The sequence below is a fragment of the Branchiostoma lanceolatum genome, chromosome 8 (genome assembly GCF_035083965.1).
Source record: "Branchiostoma lanceolatum isolate klBraLanc5 chromosome 8, klBraLanc5.hap2, whole genome shotgun sequence".
Taxonomy (NCBI): Eukaryota; Metazoa; Chordata; class Leptocardii; order Amphioxiformes; family Branchiostomatidae; genus Branchiostoma; species Branchiostoma lanceolatum.
The window spans coordinates 15,358,394-15,384,477 of NC_089729.1; the positions used below are offsets into that span (position 1 = coordinate 15,358,394).

At 41.8% G+C, this 26,084-nt stretch overlaps 1 protein-coding gene and 1 long non-coding RNA gene across 2 annotated transcripts; both read right to left on the bottom strand.

The window, feature by feature from the left end:
• Positions 1 to 757: 757 nt before the first annotated feature.
• Positions 758 to 5,493, bottom strand: LOC136440921 (uncharacterized). Its single transcript, XR_010756730.1, has 3 exons — positions 5,317 to 5,493; positions 3,713 to 3,835; positions 758 to 1,043 (listed from the first exon to the last, which is right to left on the bottom strand). It is a non-coding gene; the product is annotated as an uncharacterized lncRNA (long non-coding RNA).
• Positions 5,494 to 5,497: 4 nt separating this feature from the next.
• On the bottom strand, positions 5,498 to 20,890 carry LOC136440692 (uncharacterized; the record flags this gene model as incomplete). The annotated part of the gene is made up of 10 exons (XM_066436793.1): positions 20,701 to 20,890; positions 13,739 to 13,823; positions 13,453 to 13,530; positions 13,158 to 13,250; positions 11,991 to 12,080; positions 11,420 to 11,497; positions 11,121 to 11,213; positions 8,953 to 9,039; positions 8,463 to 8,594; positions 5,498 to 5,619 (listed from the first exon to the last, which is right to left on the bottom strand). Coding segments are annotated over exons 2-10 (837 nt in total), but the record flags the coding sequence as incomplete, so codon positions are not given.
• Positions 20,891 to 26,084: the final 5,194 nt, after the last annotated feature.

Genomic DNA, 26,084 nt, shown 5'->3' on the forward strand with positions numbered 1-26,084 from the left:
TCATTTCCCCAAGACCCGCCTTCGCCGTCAACTACACAGGCTGTGGAAGTTCCGTACTTGTTGTAGGTGTCGTGGCCATCAGCAGACCCGAAACACTGCCCACCATCCTGTACAGCAAACACGGTGAAACCACGAGAGTGTGCAACCTGATAGCACTTCTCTACAGCGTTGACCCTTGTCTTGTAGTCGCTGCCATCCAGGCGTGGATCTGTCCCCTCGAGGGATGTAATGGCGCGGTCAGCGGTGTCCCTCCAGCAACCCAGGCTGATGTACTCACGGCTTCCTGTGTGAGGGAGGAGCTTGAGATATTACTGTAATCGTCGAATATCTTTAACGTGTGTTACCTCCATGAAAGCTGGACGTAACGGGGAGGGCCCTAACATAAGACGTTTTTCAAACGCCCAGACTCACCGCGCTGCTTGCTATAGTTGCCAAAATGTGGTCAGGCTTTGATGAATAAAGTTTGCACACATTGATCTTCTTCCGATTCCCCTGCCAAGGTATCAACAGCATGAAAAAGCGTCGTCTCGGAAGAAGGAAGAGGACCTTATCGTAGACGTATTTTCGTTTACTTAAGGTACCTTTTTCAGTACGAAACTTCGACACAAAAATGATGGCATACATATCCCGGTATAGATTATGTATTACTAAGGAATTTGCACAAAGAAATAATATTTTTTACGCCGGTAATATTAAGCAAATTCACTTCATTTTGTTATCTACACACTTTGCCGGCGTCTGACCTGTAATCTTGTAGACCTCATTTCCCCAAGGCCCGCCTTCGCCGTCCCCTGCACAGGCTGTGGAAGCTCCGTACTTGTTGTAGGTGTTGTGACCATCAGCAGACCCAGCACACCAACCGCCATTCTGTACAGCAAACACGGTGAAACCACGAGAGAGTGCGACCTGGTAACACTTCTCTATAGCGTTGGTCCGTCTCGTGTAGTCGCTGCCATCTAGGCGTGGATCTGTCCCCTCGAGCTCTGTAATGGCGCGGTCAGCGGTGTCCCTCCAGCAACCCAGGCTGATGTACCCACGGCTTCCTGTGTGAGGGAGAGGAGCCAGAGATATTACTGTAATCGCGGAATATCTTTAACGCTTGTTACCTCCATGAAAACTGGACGTACGTTAACGTGGAGGGCCCTTAATACGTTTTTATACACTCGAACTCACGACGCTCCATTGCAAGTTGTCAGAAAGTGGTCAGGTTTTAATGAATAAAGTTTGGACACATTAATCTTCTTCTGAACCCCCTTCAAGAGAGGCCAAGTTGTACCAATAGGTAAGAGTCAAGACAACTGAAATGACTCTTTACTGTTCATCTTCGGTAAACAAGAAACATTTGTTGCATAAGGAAGTTCTGTTTCAGCCCGAAGTCGCGACGACGTCTCTCAGGTATACCAGAATTTTAATGGTGGGCATTGGGAACTTGACCTGTTGACAGTTCGTCCTGTAGTAAAAAGTATTTGTATAATTAAAGCTGTTGGGAGGGTCTGCATGCCCTTTTGTGTAAGGCGCAGCGAGCTAATCTAATTCGAACCCGGTCGTTCTAAGTTAACATTAAAATGCGGTAAATCAGCCATAAAGCGTATTTGGTCGCTTTTCGCGTTAATTATTACCCAGAATCCATCGTTAAGCGTTTTATATTGATTGATTCTTCGTGTCGCGAAGTCGAATGCCAGATTGCCTCAAAGTCACACAATCCCCGGACAACAAGTATTTATTCTTCAGGATCCGAAGCAACTACCGACATACAAACAACCCAAACATCTAACATATTGGCAAATATTTAAAACCGAAGGATCCGCGCAAGTATCCTCATGATCAGGTATCCGAGGCGCATCACGGATCCAGACGTACGAGGGGTGACCAAACGTCCTCGCACTGGCCCAGAAATAAGGTGCATAACTTAGATATCGGGGGAAAATCTCTCAAACTATAAAGGCTTTTATGATTGTCTGCCAAAATTCAAATCATTGTGATCATTACTCTGCAGGCTACACCCAGTAATGTTAAGTGAGGTAGAAGAATAAAGACATGGACAATTGAGCTGCGACCTGAGGTGTGCGGGCTAACTTGCTCTGCTGAAAGTCAGATACCCGCTTCTTTTTAGTTGAAATAAGAAGGGAATGTTCAGGAAACATTTTGACAATGTCTTCGAAGATTATATGCTGATTCATGGCATTCATGGCATCAGGAGCTCGACTCACTCAGCTCTGATCACAGTTCAACCTGGTTTTTCTCGCCTCTTACCTACTGAGTTTAAATGGACGTCGACTGAAAAGTAATGACCACAATAATTTGAAATTTGGTGCATATTGCGAGACGTCATACTACTAATTATGCCAAGAAATCTGAGTTGTGCACCTTATTTCTGGTTGAGGCCGAGAACTTATTGATCACCCCTCGTACCAACATTCACTGACGTGGTTTATCACATATTGTCTGAGTGACAAATTACTTCATCTGGTTCTGTCTTTGCGCGTAAAATGAACACGTCTTTTCACGTTGCTACTGATGTGAATTCGAAAGGTAACTTTTGAGGCAGACAATTGAGACGGATAGAGGCCTTTAGAAAATGTTTGACTCCCTCGGGCATATTCAAAAACAAAATTTCTCGCAAAAGAAATTTGTTGTTTATTTGAGGCTGTGATAACATTCGACTTAACTTGCCTGACTGCTATCCGATTATTATACGTTTACTATCATCAATTTTTGATGATTTGTTTGCATTTCGCCCTCGATTCAGTAATCAATGAATAGCAAGTCAGAATCGTAGAGTCTTCAACTATGACTGTTGTAAAAAATCTTGTTGGTTTGAAATCTGGGAAGGCCTGTATGTCCATGTCTACCGGGGTCACCTTCTCGGCTGTTTTTCATCCAAAGGTTGCAAGGCGTTGGTGTTGTTGATTCTAGTGCAGTCGACTTTTAAACTCAAGGTACGGCACTGATATACTTTCCCAGTATTGTCAAAGAATACCTACAGAAACAAACTACGTGAAGACGAACTGAATTAGTCAAGGCTATCTTAGTCTTTCGGTTTCTAGTACGTAAACGCAGCGGTGCGGGTCCGTCGTGCGCTTTGTGGAACGGGCATTGACGCTAGGCATTGCGCGTTCTCCACGAAATAAAAAAAGATGACTCTGATGAGGTCACCTCACGCGATTAGTAGGAAGATTTAATTCATTAGTTTGATTTATTGATCTGATAATTTTCCCTGCAGTTATTCTGCGCTGCGGTGGCATTGTTATTTCTACATTCGGTGCGTTTCACTGCGGTGTGATGCGTTCAGCTGAAAAATGTCCCCAACCCGTACATATACAGGACTCACATACAGGCTCTGTATATATATATATATAGAGAGAGAGAGAGAGAGAGAGAGAGAGAGTGACTACATATAAGCTTCCCGCAGGACAAGATATCTTTATAAAACGTAATTTAGATTATCGTCATCAGGTATACGATATTGCAATTCAGACGTAGGAATACGAAAGTACGTCTAAGATAAACTCATTTTTACTATCAGAACGATATTGTTTTACGTATACAACTCTGTATCCATACTGAATGTAACTTTATTTGTATTCATTAGGATTTAATTTACCATGGTCAATATTGCCCAAATTGCCTAAACTCAAACCACTTACTCTCTGCCCGAAGAGTCACCCACCACTTAACAATCATGACCATAGCACTTCCAGAACAAGCTTACCTTTATTAATATTGTGAAAGCACCAGTATCCTTCCTCTGGTTTATGAAAGCAGCATCCTCGCTGATGGCACTGATCTTCAGTTATACCCCACCAGCCACAATCCTGCTGTGATGACCCCAAACCTTAAAAAGAAATAATCATTGTCTTATGATCTATTGTTTGAAGCAGTCTCATGTTTTTGATGTACATTAAACAATATATAATGGCATACTTACATACTTTTCACATGTCGTTTCCATAAATCTTTACCATTTCTCATGAATATACATATAAATGGATGGCGATGTAACCCAAATTAACAATGTTTCATGCTGCTTTGTGCCACCAAATGGTCGCTCCCCGGGCGGATATGTAACGGTACCTTAGCATAAGGCGCGTATTTAGGGCAGACCTCACTGTTGAGTTGCGCCCTTGAAAATCATTTTTTTCCTTGATAATTCTGGCCCAATCCGGAGACTTTTTGGGGTTAGACAGCACAGGTAGGGTCTAAGCTAATTTGTTCAGTTGTTCAGTTATTGCACCAGAAGATAAATAGTTGTTCAGTTCAGCAGTATATTGTTTTAAAACCTTTAATCGATGCCTGAAAGCTGTGTGACTTATAATGAATTATGTTGTATTTAGCCTCGCAATGCAGCCTTGTAACGGCTGCCATGAGGCCTGTATGTCAGATGATGACAAAATAAACCAGTCTACTACTACTACAGTATACTTGGCGTAAGGACATACATATATGTGAGTTGTTGGGACCTCAGAGAATGTATAAAGGAGAAAATCGTGGCCCAAGGTAGGGTTTCTTTACAACTTTCAGCTTTTCTGGAAGTTTGAGCTTTTTTGGGGGGGGGGGTCCATTTTCATAAAATAGACCCTTCCTACTTTCCGGTGGAGCAGAATTTTGCAGGTTGAACTTTGGGTTAGTGCTTTGATGAAGCCTTATTTTAGTGTAATTCAAAATGCTTTCCTATGGGAACCATTAACTAGAATATCTGTCCTTTACGATACGCTTTACTTAAATGGTCTTTTTCCACTGCCCGGGCGGAGGTGTGACGATACCTTAGCGTGCTGCACATGTTATGAGAGATGTGGAATCAAAACTAGGCCCTCGAAACCTCTTTTTCACTTTTTTGTCGCGTGGGTGTGTAAGGCATCATTTCCGTGTCAAAATATTGTATTTAAAAACGTACCTAAAAACAAGAATAGGTATATCGTAGACGTATTTTCGCTATTTTAAGGTACGTTTCTAAATACCATATTTTGACACGGAAATGAAGCCATGTTGTACGGCATCATTTCCGTGTCCAAATATCGAATTTAAAAATTTACCTTAAAATAGTACAAATGTTTATATCGTAGATGTATTTTCACTGCAATTATGGCATAAAAAAGCGTCGATTCGTAAGAATGAAGGGGACCTTATCGAAGACGTATTTTCGTCTACTTAAAGTACCTTTTGCAGTACGAAATTAATTTCGACACAAAAATGATGGCTTACATATCCCGGTAAAGATTATGTAAGGCATTTGCACAGATAAACATTTTTCTTACACGGGTAATATTAAGCAAATTCACTTCATTTTGTTATCTACACCCTTTGCCCGAGTCTGACCTGTAATCTGGTAAACCTCATTTCCCCAAGGCCCGCCTTCGCCGTCAGCTGCACAGGCTGTGGAAGTTCCGTACTTGTTGTAGGTGTCTTGACCATCAGTAGACCCAGCACACCAGCCGCCGGCTTGTACAGCAAACACGGTGAAACCACGAGAGAGTGCGACCTGGTAGCACTTCTCTATGGCCATGGGGTTCTTACGGACCCCGAACCTGCCATCTAGGCGTGGATCTGTCCCCTCGAGCTCTGTAATGGCGCGGTCAGCGGTGTCCCTCCAGCAACCCAGGCTTTTGTACTCACGGCTTCCTGTGTGAGGGAGGAGCTTGAGATATTACTGTACTCGCCTAATATCTTTAACATTTGTTACCTCCATGAACAATGGACGTAACGGTAAGGTCATTTGTCGCGTAATGAACTGATTTTGTCCTGTTTCAGTCCAAAGTCGCGCGTGACGACGTCTCTCATGTGCAACCGGTTGTTTCGCTACATTGTCAGTTCGCTACAGTCGTTTCGCTACATGGCATAAGTTGTTTCGCTACATGGCACAAAGTTACTTCGCTACATGGTCCAAGTTGTTTCGCCAAATGGTACAAGTTGTTTCGCTACATTTGGATGTTATTTCTCTAGACAGACTAGTGACATTAGAAATGGTTTTACTTACGTATTGTCAATGAATTGAATCGGACATTCGCGGAAAATTTTTCGGCCGCATGAATATGTGAGCCCGATGATTTTCATATGGAGGGCGGTCACGTTTCATACAGCGTGAGTAGGGTTTCAAGAAGAAATAAAGTTATGTCAAACAACTCACGCTGTATGAAACGTGACTGTCCTCCGTATAAAAATCATTGGGCTCACACGGAAACATTTTCCGATTTCATTCATTGACAATACGTAAATGTTTGTAGTAAAACCATTTCTAATGTTAGTGGTCTATCTAGAGAAGTAAGATTCAAATGTAGCGAAACAACTTATACCATGTAGCGAAACGGATTGACATGTAGCGAAAAGTACTGTAACGAACTGACAATGTAGCGAAACAACCTGTAACCCTCTCATGTATACAAGAATTTCCATGGTGGGGAGCTTCACCTGTTGACAGTTCGTCCTGTAGTAAAAAATACTAGTACCATTACGCAAAGAAGCTATTGGGAGGGCCTGCGTGCCCTTTTCCGTTGGGCGTACCGAGCTACGCTAATTCGAAGCCGGTCCGCTCTAATTTAACATCAAAATGCGGTAAATCATCCATGAAGTGTATTTGGTCGCTTTCATTTCACGTAACGCGTTAATTCTTACCCAGAATCCATCATTAAGCGTTTTATATTGATGAATTCTTCGTATCGCGAAGTCCAATGCCAGATTGCATCAAAGTCACACAATCCTCGGATAACAACGTTTTTTTTTTTTTTTTTTTGCCTAGCTTTGTTGAGCACTTCCACCGCCGGCCGCACTGAGCCGTGCACCTCACCTACCCTGGACACGATGGCCTAGAGCGGGTTATGTTCAGTATAACTTAAGAAGATAAGATATGAGAGCAGCGTTAAACTAACTGGGATGGCACCCAGGCTGGGTGTACAGAAAGTGCAAAATGGAAGGAAATGGAACTATAGAAAGTGCGAAATGGAACGAAAAGGAACGAAATGGAACGAAATATGTCGCTAGCCGAAGTAAAATCGATGGAAATGTAAGGAAATGGTACTGTGGAAAGATTAAAATACAGAAGTGGGCGGTAAATAAATACAACGTGTCCCATTTTTAGAATTCTACCCGGAATAAGGAAAGATTGAATTTTTACAGCGTTGTTGTTCTGTTTACGTCGCTAAATTATTCTCACAAGATCCGCGATTGTTACCGACGGCTTTGGAAAGACGATCTGAAATAAGATTTCCCCAGCAAAAGAACTTGTCCCTATTAACTAAGTTGAAAATCGTGAATCGGCGTTACCCGCAAAATCTCAGTTTGTCACCCAAACCCCTGTATAAGATGACGCTCCTGGCCCTGATATCAAGAGTGTCATGGATGACTTAGTTCACAAGCAAGGTACGTTGGATCTATCAATTGATCTGCAGTCAGAAGACTATTTGTTTCCAAACAACATTTATTTGTGAAGTATGTCGTCACAGCTTCGGAGCTCCTTTGTTGAAATTCCTCATGTTACTAACTATCGCCTTCCTTCTGCCACACCCTTTGTTTCGTCGTGAACGAGAAAACAGAAATGTCCCCAGTGGACTGTTTCTCACAGTTCACGTCCGTGTTGTGGGGGCCGGGGTCTATAGCGCTCGTGACGCAGCAGTTCATTAGCATATCATTACCTATCGGATTTCCAAAGCTGTCGGCATGACAATCGCGGATCATTTGCATGCGACGCCCAATTTTGGGAGAAGCCACGCAAACACAACAACAGCGCTGTAAACATTAAAGCTTGCCTCATTCTGGGTAATTCTGAAAATGTATATTAATTTATTTACCGCCCACTTCTGCACTTAATTAGTTCTTATTTTCTTAGGACCTCTTATCTCAGTTCCGTTCCCTTGTATTTCTTGCTGTACGCACATTATTAGCGTTACATGTTGTCTTTCCAGAGATCTCGGTAACAATCGCGGATCTTGAGAGATTAATTAAGCCACTCAAACGCAACAACGCTGTAAAAATTAACCTTGCCTCATTCTAAGTAAATTTCTAAAAGAGTTTGCTACCAAGGTAAGAGCTCTAACTGGCTGTATACGTGGCACCTCAACCAATCGACCGCTTTGAGACTCAGATTCGAATCAGCCATGACCCGACAAATTGCTTCTTAGTTTACTTTAACGACAAAATTTGGCAAAACAAACTCGCCCGTGAAATGTGGGAAGGTGCCAGCTTTTAAAAAATGTTTTCAGATTGACAATTTTGGCACTTTGGAAATGATAGAAGCTGAGATTTAACGTTAAAATAGTAGTTTCTACAACGTATGTTTACTATTGAAACGATATTGTTTTCGTATACGAATCTGTATCAATACTGCATGCAGCTTAATAAATCCGTATTCATCAGGATTTTACCATGGTCAATATTCCCCAAATTGCCCAAACCTAAACCATTTACTTCCTGCCCCAAGAGCTATCCACCACTTAAGAATCATGACCATAGCATCTTCAGAACACGCTTACCTCTCTTGTGGAAGCACCAGTATCCTTCCTCTGGTCTATCAAAGCAGCATCCTCGCTGATGGCACTGATCTTCAGTTATGCCCCACCAGCCACAATTCTGCCGGTTCGTCACTTCGACACGACATTCGTCTTCTGTAGTAATGTACATTGTATTAGAAAAGGTAAGACCAAGACAATAAATCCACGACAATGATTATTTACCTCAATGAAAAATGATTATTGTCTTGGATTTTTGTTTCAAGCAGTCTCTTGTTTCTAATAAACATTTTACAACAATTAAAAACACTGTGTTGGTGTAAACTGAACATACTGTCAGTGTTTTATATATGTGTCACGTATACGTTACAGTCCTTTCTACACAGACTCTGTGACAAAGTATTTCAAAACATATTATATACATCATCACGAGAAAACCCAAGTCTACAACAAAACATTTCAGCTGAACCATTAACTTATCATCAGTTTATGATTTCATAAAATTCACACTAACGGGTTGGTGCAGCCCGTTTCTCGGGAAGTAGGGCCATGTCATCATCACCGCCGTTGTTGTTCGCCATCACTTCTTCCTCCACCAAATCTGGGTTAGAAAATAAGATCACTGAATAATTGGAGTGCAAATAATGGTAGAATGAGCGAAATACTTTTTACCCAAATCAAGTACATCAGTCAAACCTGTATTAGCGGCCACCTTTGCATAGCGGCCACCTGCCCATAGTGGTCACTTTTTGTCGGTCCCTTGGATTTTTCCCATTGACGTAAGCATTAAGAATTCGTCTATAGCGGTCACCTGTCCAACGCGGTCGCGGCCACACGATTTTCGGACCCGCGGGTCTGGAAACACTGCCGATAACGGTCGCGGCTCATGGTCGCCGCAAGATTTCTTCCAAATCTCGGCAGAAAAATATTGTCATTATATTTTTTTATAGCAGTATTACCCATGAAAATGTTGCCTATGGTTTTATTTTGCCCCTGGTGAGGGTTTTGAATTTCCAAAACCGCTAAGACGCCAGAAATTTGCAGACAAAGAGAGTCTCTTGCGCGCGGTACATTTTGCGGACGCTTTGTTTACTTGGGTTACTTCACTAGTAGTAGCATGGGCGAGCAGTTTATACAGACGCCTTTTATCCTCTACAAAAATGTTTTAAAGTCATCAATTCTTGGTTTATGTATTCTCTTCATTCAAAAAACTTCTTTGACGAAATAAATTAACATATTGTACTATTCAGTATAGAGTAAAATCATACCCCACACCTACATTACAGTAGACTATCCCAATGACCCTATAACCTCAGGCGCCATTTTGTTTTTCCCACGTCGATATTCCGCAATTTTTTGCCGATAGATAATGTCACCGCGCAATTGAAAATGACACGGTTGTCTTCGGCAACATTTTAAGTCGCATGTGCTCCGGTTTGGGGGCGGATCGATGGATCGACTTGGACTTAAATAATATGCTTGTGGAAAAATCGAGACCGACCGAAAGCAGTCATCTTGAGCCGATCGTCGTCTTGTGGAAGTTTTGACTGTACACTGTACATGTATAGTATGTGAAATATGTTTCTCAGTGTGGCACTTATTGCTCGTGGTCAAAATCAACCGTTTCTATAGAGCGGCCACCTGTCCATAGCGGTCGATTTTGGCCAGTCCCTTGAGTGACCGCTATAGGCAGGTTTGACTGTAGTATGTAACGTTACACGCAAAGATGCATCTTTACTCCACAGCATAGACATGGTCAACCAAGAAGAAATTTTTGATGTCAAAGGATACTTTGCATTTCGAGGAGGAGTAAAACATTTATGCCACTCGGTACTTGTGTCATAGCAGGTTCATTTGTTTTATAAAATGAGTCTAAATTTGCACAAAGGTAAAGGTTAAGGAACACATCTTTTTGTTTCAGACTGAATCTCATTTTGGCCTCCTCTTGGACGTTTGTCAGAAGCAAAAATCAGTTCCCCTATCCCACTTCCAATTGCTAAAATTATACTAGTATGATAATAAATCTCTCTATCTGTACAATTTTCATATCTGTACACCTAACAATTCCCATTTTACAGCCATAAGGATAGAGTGAGGTGTGATATTACAGCCAGTGGAATCCATAGCCGAATACGAGATGTGTTGATTAAAGGTTTCTTCACACTTTTTTCCCATCAATTAAGAAAAACGAAACAGTTATAAGTGCTGAATGACTAAGAAGTGTGCCGCTGTCTTCATTAATAGAAAAGCAGTATACAAAAACCTCCAATGAACAAAGCGCATATTTAGGGCCCTGGTGACTGCTTTGAATTCAACTCAGTCGCTCTGCAAATCTGAACAACCAAATGAGACATTTCAGTCTCAAGACGATATGTTAATATTTGATATTTGATACTGAGCCAAATTTCAACTGATTCGGTATAGAAATGATCCTGCTATGATACAAATGGCATCATCTTTGGACTCCCTCTAGTATAAAGACCCTTTTGTCCAAATCAGGATCGGGACCATTCAAGTGTTCCAGCCTTTCTCTTCTCTCTTTAGAATATACCATAAGGTTGCTGTAAGTTGTATTTATGATATACGGTAATGAAACATGCAGATATTTTGCGATAGAGAATACATGAGTAAGCAGTGGCAGAACCTTGTTTACCGGCGTACAGAAACTAAATAAAAAAATACCTTCAAGCTCTTTAAGCAGAACCTCCGCTTCCTCGATGTCAAATGAGGCACCTTCATCATTGAGCTGGTGTTCCTGGGATGACATGCTCTTGGCTTGTGGCACACACAAAAAAAGTTAAAATCATATATAGACTGATCATGATATGCATCCATCTAAGACGCACCTGATAATATGCATTTCCAAAATGGATCGACCTTGTAGAGAGACAAATGTTAAGTCCAAATGATAAATCTGCATTTTCACATGTAATTAGGCAGCTTTGTTCACAACAGGAACTTAATGAAAAAGAATCCTCTACCTTCAAGCTCCGCTTCCTCGATGTCAAATGAGGGATCTTCACCATTAAGCTGTTGTTCCTGGGAAAGCAGGCTCTTGGCTTGTGGTACAAAGAAAGAGTTAAGATCATATTTAGACTGATATGCCTTCATCGAAGACGCACCTGATACTACGCATTTCAAGTTACAAATGTATTGTAGGGTTCGTCGGTTCGGCACGACATTCGTCTTCTATAGTAATGTACATTGTATTAGAAAAGGTAAGACCAAGGCAATGAATCCACGACAATGATTATTTACCTCAATGATAAATGATTATTGTCTTGGATTTTTGTTTCAAGCAGTCTCTTGTTTCTAATAAACATTTTACAACAAATAAAAACACTGTGTTGGTGTAAACTGAACATACTGTCAGTGTTTTATATATGTGTCACGTATACGTTACAGTCCTTTAATTTCTACACAGACTCTGTGACAAAGTATTTCAAAACATATTATATATATCATCACGAGAAAACCCAAGTCTACAACAAAACATTTCAGCTGAACCATTAACTTATCATCAGTTTATGATTTTATAAAATTCACACTAACGGTTTGGTGCAGCCTGTCGATTCTCGGGAAGTAGGGCCATGTCATCATCACCGCCGTTGTTGTTCGCCATCACTTCTTCCTCCACCAAATCTGGGTTAGAAAATAAGATCACTGGATAATTGGAGTGCAAATAATGGTAGAATGAGCGAAATACTTTTTACCCAAATCAAGTAGTATGTAACGTTACACGCAAAGATGCATCTTTACTCCACAGCATAGACATGGTCAACCAAGAAGAAATTTTTGATGTCAAAGGATACGTTGCATTTCGAGGAGGAGTTTAACATTTATGCCACTCGGTACTTGTGTCATAGCAGGTTCATTTGTTTTATAAAATGAGTCTAAATTTGCACAAAGGTAAAGGTTAAGGAACACATCTTTTTCTTTCAGACTGAATCTTATTTTGGCCTCCTCTTGGACGTTTGTCAGAAGCAGCAAAAATCAGTTCCCCTAACCCACTTCCAATTGCTAAAATTATACTAGTATGATGATAAATCTCTCTATCTGTACAATTTTCATATCTGTACACCAAACAATTCCCATTTTACAGCCATAAGGATAGAGTGAGGTGTGATATTACAGCCAGTGGAATCCATAGCCGAATACGAGATGTGTTGATTAAAGGTTTCTGCACACTTATTTCCCATCAATTAAGAAAAACGAAACAGTTATTAGTGCTGAATGACTAAGAAGTGTGCAAAGTCTCCGCTGTCTTCATTAATGGAAAAGCAGTATACAAAAAGCAAAGAACCAATGAACAAAGCGCATATTTAGGGCCCTGGTGACTGCTTTGAATTCAACTCAGTCGCTCTGCAAATCTGAACAACCAAATGAGGCATTTCAGTCTCAAGACGATATGTTAATATTTGATATTTGATACTGAGCCAAATTTCAACTGATTCGGTATAGAAATGATCCTGCTATGATACAAATGGCATCATCTTTGGACTCCCTATAGTATAAAGACCCTTTTGTCCAAATCAGGATCGGGCCCATTCAAGTGTTCCAGCCTTTCTCTTCTCTCTTTAGAATATACCATAAGGTTGCCATAAGTTGTATTTATGATGTACGGTAATGAAACATGCAGATATTTTGCGATAGAGAATACATGAGTAAGCAGTTGCAGAACCTTGTTTACCGGCGTACAGAAACTAAATAAAAAAATACCTTCAAGCTCTTTAAGCAGAACCTCCGCTTCCTCGATGTCAAATGAGACACCTTCATCATTGAGCTGGTGTTCCTGGGATGACATGCTCTTGGCTTGTGGCACACACAAAAAAAGTTAAAATCATATATAGACTGATCATGATATGCATCCATCTAAGACGCACCTGATAATATCCATTTCAAGTAATAGTGGTTTTGACCAGAATGGATCGACCTTGTAGAGAGGCAAATGTTAAGTTCAAATGATAAATCTGCATTTTCACATGTAATTAGGCAACTTTGTTGAACCCTCTACCTTCAAGCTCCGCTTCCTCGATGTCAAATGAGGGATCTTCACCATTAAGCTGTTGTTCCTGGGAAAGCAGGCTCTTGGCTTGTGGTACAAAGAAAGAGTTAAGATCATATTCAGACTGATATGCCTTCATCGAAGACGCACCTGATACTACGCATTTCAAGTTACAAATGTATTGTAGTTTTATCCAGAATGGACCGACCTTGAAGTGAAACAAATGTTACATGTAAGTCCAAGCGATGAATCCACACAAGTTTCATTGTTTCCTTTTATGTCAAAGAATGTTTACCTGGATACAGGGAAGTAGCCAGGAGCGTCAGCGTCAGGACAAGCGCAAACAAGTGACTGGCCATCGCCTCAGTCCTGTTGAGTGCCTATGTATTTAGGACAAACAAGAAATGCTTTTAAAAAAGCTAGCAACGTGACTATTGCATGATAGTGGGGATAAAAAGGTAGAAGGTAGTTTGTCAAATGAGTGTAGGTTCGCCATGATCCTAACACAGGGAGGGAAGAAAGGACAACGTGCTTGGAAACCGAGACGAAATCGCGAGACAAGCGGCTGCACAGAAACAACAACGGACCGGTGTCATGTCTGATAATTTGTCTGGTAATACTTATACTGAAGACACATTTATCAAATGCTGTTACCGGTATGCCTTGTACAGATCTCGTTTCCTTCCAAAGGAGGTTAAAGATCTGCCCTCCCAAAATCCATAAAATGACTTGCTGGAGACTTGTTGAGACTTGGCTGAAGCGATACTAACATTGCATGAGTCTGTCTGTCTGCAGCTTGGACGAGCCATGAAGGGTGGACAGAATGGAGGGCATCTTAATACCCGGCACAAAAAATCCGCGGGTTACATTGTGAGTTGTGTCTTTGCAACATAGAAGTAGCGATATCGCACACGGAAAAAAATCTGCGTATATTGTTACTAGATATATAATAACATATATGATTAAGTTTTGAGGAATCCTGATGTACAGAATTGCTACAAAATCTAACGGACCATAAAGATGGAATGTCTGTCGACATCGTGTGAAAAACTGACATTCATTTCAGAAGATCTCCTGATGGTAGAAGCGCGCCTTGTGAAAACCGCTCTTTTGGGCAGGGTTCAAGCAGACTAGATATATGTGTGTCTAATTATAGCTTCCTAAATATCTACCAAATTAATGACAGTCCGTTTGCTACATGAATCATATAGGCAAGTCGTTCAACCTGTTGTTTGAAGGGAACGGGGCAGTGGCGTTTGGCTTGTTGCCAGTTAAGGCAAATGGTAAAGATTCCAAATGGTAAAGATAAAAACCATTGTAATTGATCTAATTCCGTTGAACAGTTCCGTGATTCCGTTGATTTGGAAATGATTTTATGGTCACAGGTATATTTTACTTTTGAATGTTACATCAGGTGGATAATAATGCAGAGTAATTACCGAAAGTAATCGATAATTACTCGGCATCATCCAACGAGGTAGAAGGTAACGCCACCTTGGCGCGGTGCGAGCAGGGCAACTTTTCCCCAGGCTTGAAAGATGGCCTCCGATTATACACATAGCTGCCTAAGTATCTAGGAACTACATGCGATCTATCTGCATGTCACACACTTATTTACTATCCATGAACCAAACATGTTGTCAGATTGGGACATTTGATGTCCTATTTGACAAGACTTTCTGGTCTTGTGACGTGTGTGTGTGCGTTCGACATCATTTGCGTGTGTTTGTGTATGAATGTATGTGTGTGTGTGTGTATGCTATATATGTGTGTGTGTATGCTGTATGTGTGTGTGTGTATGTGTGTGTGCTTGCGTGTATGTGTATGTGTACGCGTGTGTGTGTCCTAGACCAAAACATAGAAAATATCTACCAACGACAGTGCCCGAGGATAACAATCAAGCAGCCATTCTTGCGTAAGTGATTCAACCTGGTGCTTCGAGAGAAGGGCAACATTTTCCCAGGCTAGAGAGAGCGTCTCTAACTATAGCTCCCTAAGTATCTACAAATTACAGCGCCCGAGTATAACAATCAAGCAGGCATTCTTGCGTAAATAATTCAACCTGGTGCTTTGAGAGAAGGGCAACATTTCCCCAGGCTAGAGAGAGCATCTCTAATTTCAGCTCCTACAGTATTTACCAACGACAGCTCCCGAGTATAACAATTAAGCAGGCACTCGTGCGTAAGTCGTTCAACCTGTCGTTCCAGGGGGAGGGTTATGCACAGTCCAACTCTATGTTAGGGTAATTCATAACAACTTGTACGAACAGTTCAAGCCAGGGTAAGCGTCAAAGGGGACTATTCGAAAACGTTGCCTCATACACGAAAACAAGGGGAGAATAATAGCAAATGTAAGTTCGAGACACATATGTACGCTACAGAGTACTGCCCACAAAATCTCACATGTTTGTCGTTATTGTTTTTTTGGTAGGTGAGGCCATTTCCAGAATTATATACATTGTACAAGGCCAATTTTTGTAAACATGGCTGGATTCGTACGCGTTGTGCCAATTAGAAAGATTAAATTATGCTCTAGATTGAAACTTTAGAGGTCTGAAACCCCTGCCAATGCATGTTTTTCATGGACTAAAACTCAGGTAGGTGACTTTTGACAGCCTCTTTCTTACATGAATACCATGTATCAAGATAGCAAGCTTGATTACTGTCTTGTGGCCTTGGCGGTTGTTCTTATCGTGTTAGCCTGATGCGCGTGCGCGTCGTGTTTGCCTGAGCTGAGGCGCGTCGTGTTCGCCTGAGGCGCGTCGTGTTAGCCTGAGGCGCTTCGTGTTTGATGATTAAATAGAGTAACGTCATTCATTTCGTCAAAGACGATGCGCCAATGATTAGAACGTCGCAATCCTTGTTGGGAACTCTTGTGACGTACGCGTTGGCACACCACTGGTCCTGACCTTGTGTGTTAGGGCCCTGTCACACTTGTGCGTATATTCAAGTGCGCGTGAGTTGTGCATTAACATTTTTTTGGATTGAGTAAAGTTTGCGGGGAAGAAGTTGTTTTCTTCTACTTTGACCCACCGTTGTGCAGCCTAGTGATCGAACCTAAGAAATCACTTATTCGGCTGCAAACTTAACCTAAACCAAAAATATGTTAATACGCAACTCATGCGGGCTTGTATATACGCACAAGTGTGACAGGGGCTTAATGAAGGTACGAAGACTAACACCAGTAACATGTCAAGAAGAAGGGGCAAACTATTCCCGAGATAGAGAGAGCGTCTCTAATTTTAGCTCCTTCAGTATCTACCAACGACAGCGCCCGAGAATAACAATTAAGCAGGCATTCCTGCGTAAGTGATTCAACCTGTCGTTTCAGGGGGAGGGGGCATGGACAGTTCAACTTTATGTTCGGGTAATTCATAACAAGTTGTACGAACAGTTCAAGCCAGGATAAGCGTCAAAGGGGACTATTCGAAAACGTTGCTGCATACACGAAAACAAGGGGAGAATAATAGCAAATGTAAGTTCGAGGCACATATGTACGCTACAGAGTACTGCCCACAAAATCTCACATGTTTGTCGTTATTGTTTTTTTGGTAGGTGAGGCCATTTCCAGAATTATATACATTGTACAAGGTCAATTTTTGTAAACATGGCCGGATTCGTACAGGTTGCGCCGATTAGAAAGATTAAATTATGCTCTAGATTGAAACTTTAGAGGTCTGACACCCCTGCCAATGCATGTTTTTTATGGACTAAAACTCAGGTAGGTGACTTTTTACAGTGTCGTTCTTACATGAATACCATGTATTAAGATAGAAAGCTTGATTACTGTCTTGTGGCCTTGGCGGTTGTTCTTATCGTGTTAGCCTGATGCGCGTGCGCGTCGTGTTATCCTGAGGCGCGTCGTGTTATCCTGATGCGCGTGCGCGTTGTGTTAGTCTGATGCGCGTGCGCGTCGTGTTTGCCTGAGCTGAGGCGCGTCTTGTTCGCCTGAGGCGCGTCGTGTTAGCCTGAGGCTCTTCGTGTTCGATGATTAAATAGAGTAACGTCATTCATTTCGTCAAAGACGATGCGCCAATGATTAGAACGTCGCAATCCTTGTTGGGAACTCTTGTGACGTACACGTTGGCACACCACTGGTCCTGACCTTGTGTGTTAGGGCCCTGTCACACTTGTGCGTATATTCAAGTGCGCGTGAGTTGTGCATTAACATTTTTTTGGATTGAGTAAAGTTTGCGGGAAAGAAGTTGTTTTCTTCTACTTTGACCCACCGTTGTGCAGCCTAGTGATCGAACCTAAGAAATCACTTATTCGGCTGCAACTTAACCTAAACCAAAAATATGTTAATACGCAACTCATGCGGACTTGTATATACGCACAAGTGTTACAGGGGCTTAATGAAGGTACGAAGACTAACACCAGTAACATGTCAAGAAGAAGGGGCAAACTTTTCCCAGGATAGAGAGAGCGTCTCTAATTTTAGCTCCTTCAGTATCTACCAACGACAGCGCCCGAGAATAACAATTAAGCAGGCATTCGTGCGTAAGTGATTCAACCTGTCGTTTCAGGGGGAGGGGGCATGGACAGTTCAACTTTATGTTCGGGTAATTCATAACCAGTTGTGCAAACAGTTTAAGCCAGGGTAAGCGTCAAAGGGGACTATTCGAAAACGTTGCCGCATACACGAAAACAAGGGGAGAATAATAGCAAATGTAAGTTCGAGGCACATATGTACGCTACAGAGTACTGCCCACAAAATGTCACATGTTTGTCGTTATTGTTTTTTTGGTAGGTGAGGCCATTTTCAGAATTATATACATTGTACAAGGTCAATTTTTGTAAACATGGCCGGATTCGTACGCGTTGTGCCAATTAGAAAGATTAAATTATGCTCTAGATTGAAACTTTAGAGGTCTGACACCCCTGCCAATGCATGTTTTTTATGGACTAAAACTCAGGTAGGTGACTTTTTACAGTGTCGTTCTTACATGAATACCATGTATTAAGATAGAAAGCTTGATTACTGTCTTGTGGCCTTGGCGGTTGTTCTTATCGTGTTAGCCTGATGCGCGTGCGCGTCGTGTTATCCTGAGGCGCGTCGTGTTATCCTGAGGCGCGTGCGCGTCGTGTTATCCTGAGGCGCGTGCGCGTCGTGTTATCCTAAGGCGCGTCGTGTTATCCTGAGGCGCGTCGTTTTAGCCTGATGCGCGTGCGCGTCGTGTTATCCTGAGGCGCGTCGTGTTATCCTGATGCGCGTGCGCGTTGTGTAAGCCTGATGCGCGTGCGCGTCGTGTTTGCCTGAGCTGAGGCGCGTCGTGTTCGCCTGAGGCGCGTCGTGTTAGCCTGAGGCGCTTCGTGTTCGATGATTAAATAGAGTAACGTCATTCATTTCGTCAAAGACGATGCGCCAATGATTAGAACGTCGCAATCCTTGTTGGGAACTCTTGTGACGTACGCGTTGGCACACCACTGGTCCTGACCTTGTGTGTTAGGGCCTTGTCACATTTGTGCGTATATTCAAGTGCGCGTGAGTTGTGCATTAACATTTTTTTTGGATTAAGTAAAGTTTGCGGGAAAGAAGTTGTTTTCTTCTACTTTGACCCACCGTTGTGCAGCCTAGTGATCGAACCTAAGAAATCACTTATTCGGCTGCAAACTTAACCTAAACCAAAAATATGTTAATACGCAACTCATCCGGGCTTGTATATACGCACAAGTGTGACAGGGGCTTAATGAAGGTACGAAGACTAACACCAGTAACATGTCAAGAAGAAGGGGCAAACTTTTCCCAGGATAGAGAGAGCGTCTCTAATTTTAGCTCCTTCAGTATCTACCAACGACAGCGCCCGAGAATAACAATTAAGCAGGCATTCGTGCGTAAGTGATTCAACCTGTCGTTTCAGGGGGAGGGGGCATGGACAGTTCAACTTTATGTTCGGGTAATTCATAACAACTTGTACGAACAGTTCAAGCCAGGGTAAGCGTCAAAGGGGACTATTCGAAAACGTTGCTGCACACATAAAAACAAGGGGAGAATACAAATGTAAGTTTGAGGCACATATGTACGTTACAGAGTACTGCCCACAAAATGTCACATGTTTACCGTCATTGTTTTTGGCAGGTGAGGCCATTTCCAGAATTATATACGTTGTATACAGCACTTGTATCTTTTCAAGTGATATAGACATGATAGAGCTTTCTATCCTGTACTCGAGAGTACGTAACAACAGCAAAGCAAAATCAGAAAGGCGCTACCATGAACTGACGACAATAGGTACAACTGTTTCATTTATTTTCTTCGATACACGCAGTTTGAAAAATTCTCAACAACTTGTACGAAGGAACAAGGGTGAATCTCGTTGCTGCGTTCAAACGAAAACGATGGGAAATAATAGTGCAGTAACTCAAATTTTGAAGCAGCCAGCCGATACACCATTTGGGGACCAATTGGCGACTAGTGGACCAAATAGTCTAGTTCGGGGCTTGTTCGCGGAAATTTTCCTCCTTTAACGTAAAGAATCGTCATTTCAAGTGGCACATTGGCGGCGATAGGGCGGCTACAGGGCGGTGAGCTGGCGTTTGTACGCGGCACGTTGTCGGTAGTAATTTTCAAGTTACCGCCAGCGTGCCTCAGTCCATTGAGATAGGGGCTTAACTGACACAAAAATCGACTACAAATTCCATATCAAATTAGATATCATTCTTTTAAGGATTAGCACACAGCTTTTTAAGCGGGATCATGGACGCTTGTGGGCAACATGCAAGATCAACAACACAACAAAAAATCAACGCTAGCAATAGGTTATATATCAATGTAGGTAAATCTTCGATATCCTAAATAAGCTAAATGCTCACCGTGATTTCTACGAGTATCGTTTCCAGCCCACCCCCATCCCCATGTAGACCCCCATGACGTCGTCTGGCAAGAGAGCTAGTGAGTCGGAATGATCATGCCGCCCGAAAGCGCAAGAAATTACTATTGAATTAAAGCTGAGACTTGAAGCCCGCCGAAGGGGAAGTTACACGCTGAGCGACCCGCGCGTTCCATGGTCCGTTGAGATAAGGGCTTAGCTGTCACAAAAATCGACGAAAATTCCATATCAAATTAGATATGATTCTTCTAAGGTTCATCACACAGCTTTTTAAGCGCTATCATGGACGTCACATGGGTGGATTGTACTGCTATAGCTTCTGGGCAACAAGATTAACAACAAAAATCAACACTACCAATAGGTTATGTATTAATGTAGGTAAATCTTCGATATCTTAAATAAGCTAAATGCATATGTAGCCTGCTCACCGTTATTGAATGTCTGGGGTCTGTTGCTCTTGGATGTCTCTGGACGGTCTCTGCGTTCGGTGGTTCCCTCTCGGCTTGAACTATCTTGCATGAATAAAACCGACTATTTATATGATCTGATGATTTAATTAGAGTGCTAAACTAAAGGGCAGCGGATGAGCGTCACATAAAAATCTAATTGCTATAATTGCTTATTTAACACTTCAAGTGCTTTTATGTGCCAGATGTCACGCAGCAGTTAATGATGCGACGCCTCATGCGACGAAAACAAATTAGTAATTGGCGGGAACCTCTGGTCCGGTAAAAAAGTTTCATGCTGTACTTCTCATCAATTAAAGTAGATTGCATTTGATGTAGCGTTATAGTAATTAGAAATTTCCTTAGATTACAATTAGCCTAGAAAAACAACCCTTAATCTGTATTAGTTCCATGTTGCAATGGCCATAGATCACACTAGATATAGTATTATAGTAAGTAGTATATTCTTATACATGTATAGAACTAGATTGTTAAGTGTTACCTATGTTGTCTGTAATTTGCCATACATTGTCACTGATGCAATTGTTGTGCAATAAATCATTCATTCATTCATTCATCTCAACCGTTGCCAGCATCTAGCAATTCCAGGACTACTTCAAGTGTAGAGCAAAGTTTAAAAGATGATGTCAATAGAGTAGTTGATTCATGAAATTGTTCATCGGCACAATTGAATTGAATAAAACACCATTTTCAAATGTACTGACGATGTGTTATGCTAGCTCGAGGAGATAGGTTTGGTACCCTTGGTAAAAGTAGCTGTAAAGGGGCTTTTTTCTAGGATATGTTGATATTTTGGAGCTGGATGTTACAGGTAAGGGTTTCTCTCAGGTAGACGTTTTGTGTTTTTGTGTGATTATCAGGTAGAGAAGGGGATCAAAGGTCAATTTTTGTCAACATGGCCGGATTCGTACGCTTCGCGCCGATGAGAAAGTTGAAATTATGCTCTAGATTGCAACTTTAGAGGTCTGACACCCCTGCCATTGCATGTTTTTCATGGACTAAAACTCAGGTAGGTGACTTTTTACAGTGTCGTTCTTACATGAATACCATGTATTAAGAAAGCTTGATTACTGTCTTGTGGCCTTGGCGGTTGTTCTTATCGTGTTAGCCTGATGCGCGTGCGCGTCGTGTTATCCTGAGGCGCGTCGTGTTATCCTGAGGCGCGTGCGCGTCGTGTTATCCTGAGGCGCGCGCGCGTCGTGTTATCCTGAGGCGCGTCGTGTTATCCTTAGGCGCGTCGTGTTATCCTGAGGCGCGTCGTTTTAGCCTGATGCGCGTGCGCGTCGTGTTCGCCTGAGGCGCGTCGTGTTAGCCTGAGGCGCGTCGTGTTCGATGATTTAATAGAGTAACGTCATTCATTTCGTCAAAGACGATGCGCCAAAGGTTACAACGTCGCAATCCTTGTCTGGAACTCCACTGGTCCTGACCTTGTGTGTAATGAAGACACCAGTAACACGTCAAGAAGAAGGGGCAAACTTTTCCCAGGCTAGAGAGAGCGTCTCTAGCTAATTTAATCTCTCTACGTATCTACCAATAACGGTGCCCGAGTATAGCATTTAAGCACGTATTCGTGCGTAAGTGATTCAACCTGATGCCGCAGTCGGGAGAAGGGGCAAACTTTTCCCAGACAAGAGTGAGCTTCTCTAATTTTAGCTCCTTCAGTATCTACCAATGACAAAGCCCGAGAATAACAATTAAGCAGGCATTCGTTGTAAGTTGTTCAACCTGTCGTTTCAGGGGGAGGGGGGTATACAGTTCAACTTTATGGACGTGTTGCCTGTTCGAGCAATTCACAACAACTTGTAAGAACAGTTCAAGCCAGGGTACACGTCAACGGAGAACATTTGAAAACGTTACTGCACACATGAAAACAAGGGGTGAATACTAGCAAATGTAAGTTCGAAGCAGATATGTACGCGTCGTGTTAGCCTGATGCACGTCATGTTATCCAGAGGCGCGTCGTGTTATCCTGAGGCGCGTTGTGTGACGTAAAGCCGGCGGCCCCGTGTATGAGGCAGCTTCGGGCGTAAGTCTCAAGCGTCAAACGTCGGCACGTAAAAGAACCCAACACACTTATCTCGAAGAGTAGGGGTGACCCGGCGTGCTTGGCCAAAAACGCGAGACGTGGCGAAGCCGCATTGCACTACCACTAACGATATGTACTTGAAAAAAAGCATTATGCTTCACCTCAATTTAGGATGACTGCTTTACTTACTTTTTACGAGATAACAAGATGGCGATGTTAGTTGGCCCTGATGTCTTTTTCTCGTTGCTAAGGCCTGAATAAATGCAAATGAACTTCAGAATAAGTACCTCTTGTCGATAACAATGACATTATCTCTGGTACTTTTTACATCTTCTTTGTATCTTTTGAATTTAGTGCAGGGATGATACTTTTCTCAATGGTTATTGCACCCCCCCCCCCCGTGTTTGCCGCTATTAAACGCTCTATATGCTATGAGGCTTAAAACATTAATTGAGTGGTGCATCACATCACAGTTCGGCGGGTGCAACCAAATATTTGGAGGGGTGACCAGAGACGATGAGATGCATTTGTCACCTCGTTTCTCTTGGTCGATATCAATTTCCAACGTAAAACAGGGAAAAGCAGGATTATGTGCCAGCGTTTCTTTGAAATACACCCAAATTATCTAGTTAATGTCCATAACAAAAACTACTTTACAAACGAATGGACTACACCACTTGAGAATGCGTCTTTGCGTGTTGGTGTGTGTGTGTGTGTGTGTGTGTGTGTGTATGTGTGTGTATGTATGTGTGTGTATGTGTGCGTCTGTTTATGTGTGTTTGTTTGTGTGTGTGTTTCTGTGAATGTGTGTGTTTCTGTGTATGTCTGTGTGTACGTGTGTGTACGTGTGTGTGTGTGTGTGTGTGTACGTGTGTGTGTGTGTGTGTGTGCGCGTGTGCTTGTGTCGCTGCATACACGTTTGTGTATGAGTGTGCGTTCGTCTTTGTGTGTGTGTTTATGTGGGTCTGTGTGTGTGTGTGCGTGTTTGTGCGTTTGTGTTTTTGGCTGTGCTTGCATGTTTGTGTATTGTTTCCGTTCGTCCTTTTGTTTGTGTTCGTGGGTGTTTGTATACGTACTACAGTGCGTGTGTTTTGTGTTTTTCTTTTTGAGGGGACCAAAACCTGAGCTACCTGCCTGCCTACAATTCGTAAATTGTTTGCTTCTGATTAACGTCTTTAATGAGTTCTGCAATTTGCTATTATATTAGCTAGCCAGAGAAGATGCTACTTGTTGACCTTCTAAGGCGGATTGGGCTCTAGGCTGCAGTGACATTGTGGATTGCTAGTATGTGTATGTATGAATGTATGTAGATGGCCACTAGCATAACTCAAGAAGGCCTGGATGGATTGTATTGATATTTGTTATATGGGTAGGTCTTGATATTTGTTACACGTATATAGCGTACGAGATATAATGTGATTAAGACATCACTCAAAGTATCGTTTTTATCATGCATAGCCACAGGTCCTCCGGTATGAGTGATGAGGAAAATTGTCGTATGAAGCCTAAAGTCACCTTGCGCTTTAGACGTGGTCGGAGGACCTGGCATCAAATGTACATTATGCATGCATTTCTTTTTTAGGCTGACGTCATACCTTTTCCGACCAGTGGCCGTGCATTCTAGCTATATATCTATTTCCAATCGAGATGAATATCATTATATTTGACTTAAAATAAAAATCAGGCCTCATTTGTATAAGTCATATAGAAATTGTCGTTAATTCATGTAATATGGGAATATATAAATAATGGTAAGTATTATTCAAATCAGTTACTGAAAATAAGACTTAGTGTAATTAGGAGTTTTCGTTTGTTGAACTGTCTATGTAGCTTAAGATATGTTGTTTATCTACTTCTTTTCCAGGCCAAGGGGCCAGTACGGGGCAGACACCTTGTATGATCCCCACTGTAATGGCCGAGTGCCCTCTATCGGACAGGAACTGTACTTCAGCAGGTTAAAACTATGTTGATTGATTCATATACTATACGTCACGCCATAGGCAACAATCAAAATATCTACTCAATGATAAAACACCAGAGCAGCATTTGGTCCTCAAACTGCAGTTTTATTGCCACCATACTAAATATCAATACATATGATAAGTTTATAAAAAAACGTTAGTAAATAGTTCTGTCCAGATAGTGCCATTTTGTCATGTTTCTCACAATATCCTTCCATATGTCAGCTTCTTCGCGGGTTCTTTTCTAGGTCTTATAGACCGCATCGGAACGTATAGACAATACACATTGATGACAACAATTCACGTTCAAATGAAGCCATTCATATTCTGCTAGTCCTTTACGCTATAAAGTGTTAGATAATCATGTTGTTTTAAACCTAAACTTCCCATACTAATCAACTTTGATGGTAAAAGTATAGATGTAATGCATGAATAGTGGAAGCTTTGTTAATGAGATATCGTCCAGCCAAAACTAGTGAAAGCAAGTCAAAGCAAGTGAAATTCTGTTCCAAGGAGGTCTCCGTTAGTAACATGTTATAAGCTAGTATAAAGTGCTCTTGATTGATTGATATTCTACAAGATAGGTTGAGCGTTCTGAATCACCAAGTATATATCTTATCTTTTACTGATTTTGGACTACTTAAAATGAAGAGCTAATCTAACTTTTGCTACCCCAAAGCATGTCACCCTTATTAGAAAAGTGTGCCAAGTTTGTATACATTTTCCCACCTCGTAGCAGTGTAGCTATTTGTCATATGATCATTTAAAGGAATCTTGATTCTTCAGAATAAGCAAAAAAATAATAATATAACACTTGTCAATGTAAGTACTATGTAGGAAGTGAAGAGTGTGTCCAGCTATATTTAGAGTATAAAATGGTATTTACGTGATATCCAATCATTGTCTCTTCTGACAATGTCTTAACATGAGTTTTTTTTTTCATTTGCTGTAAAGTCTTGGTGAAGTACTGTAGATTTCTGAGATAAACGTTTTGTTTGCAACCTTTCTATCACACATTTCAAAAATTGCTCTTTCCTCTGGGCAAATATTACTGTTTCCCTTCCTACAACGTACTACTACGAAGCAGTTTTTAGTATATAGGACCATTTTCTCCCTCAACCCACCATAAGTTTTTTTGTCTTTTTTTGGTACCAACAACAGGTCACGACCTCTCTCTATCCTTTTATCATCCCTCGATCTCGTCCTGTCTTATGGGAGTGCTGTGTGTTATGTTAAACACCTTAGAATGCGCTTACCAAAGTTTGTGTCACTCTGACCATTTAGTTTAGAAGGGGAAATGGTCACGTCAATGTTGTTATTACCTTCGTCGACGAAATGGTTTCGTCGACAAGGTTATT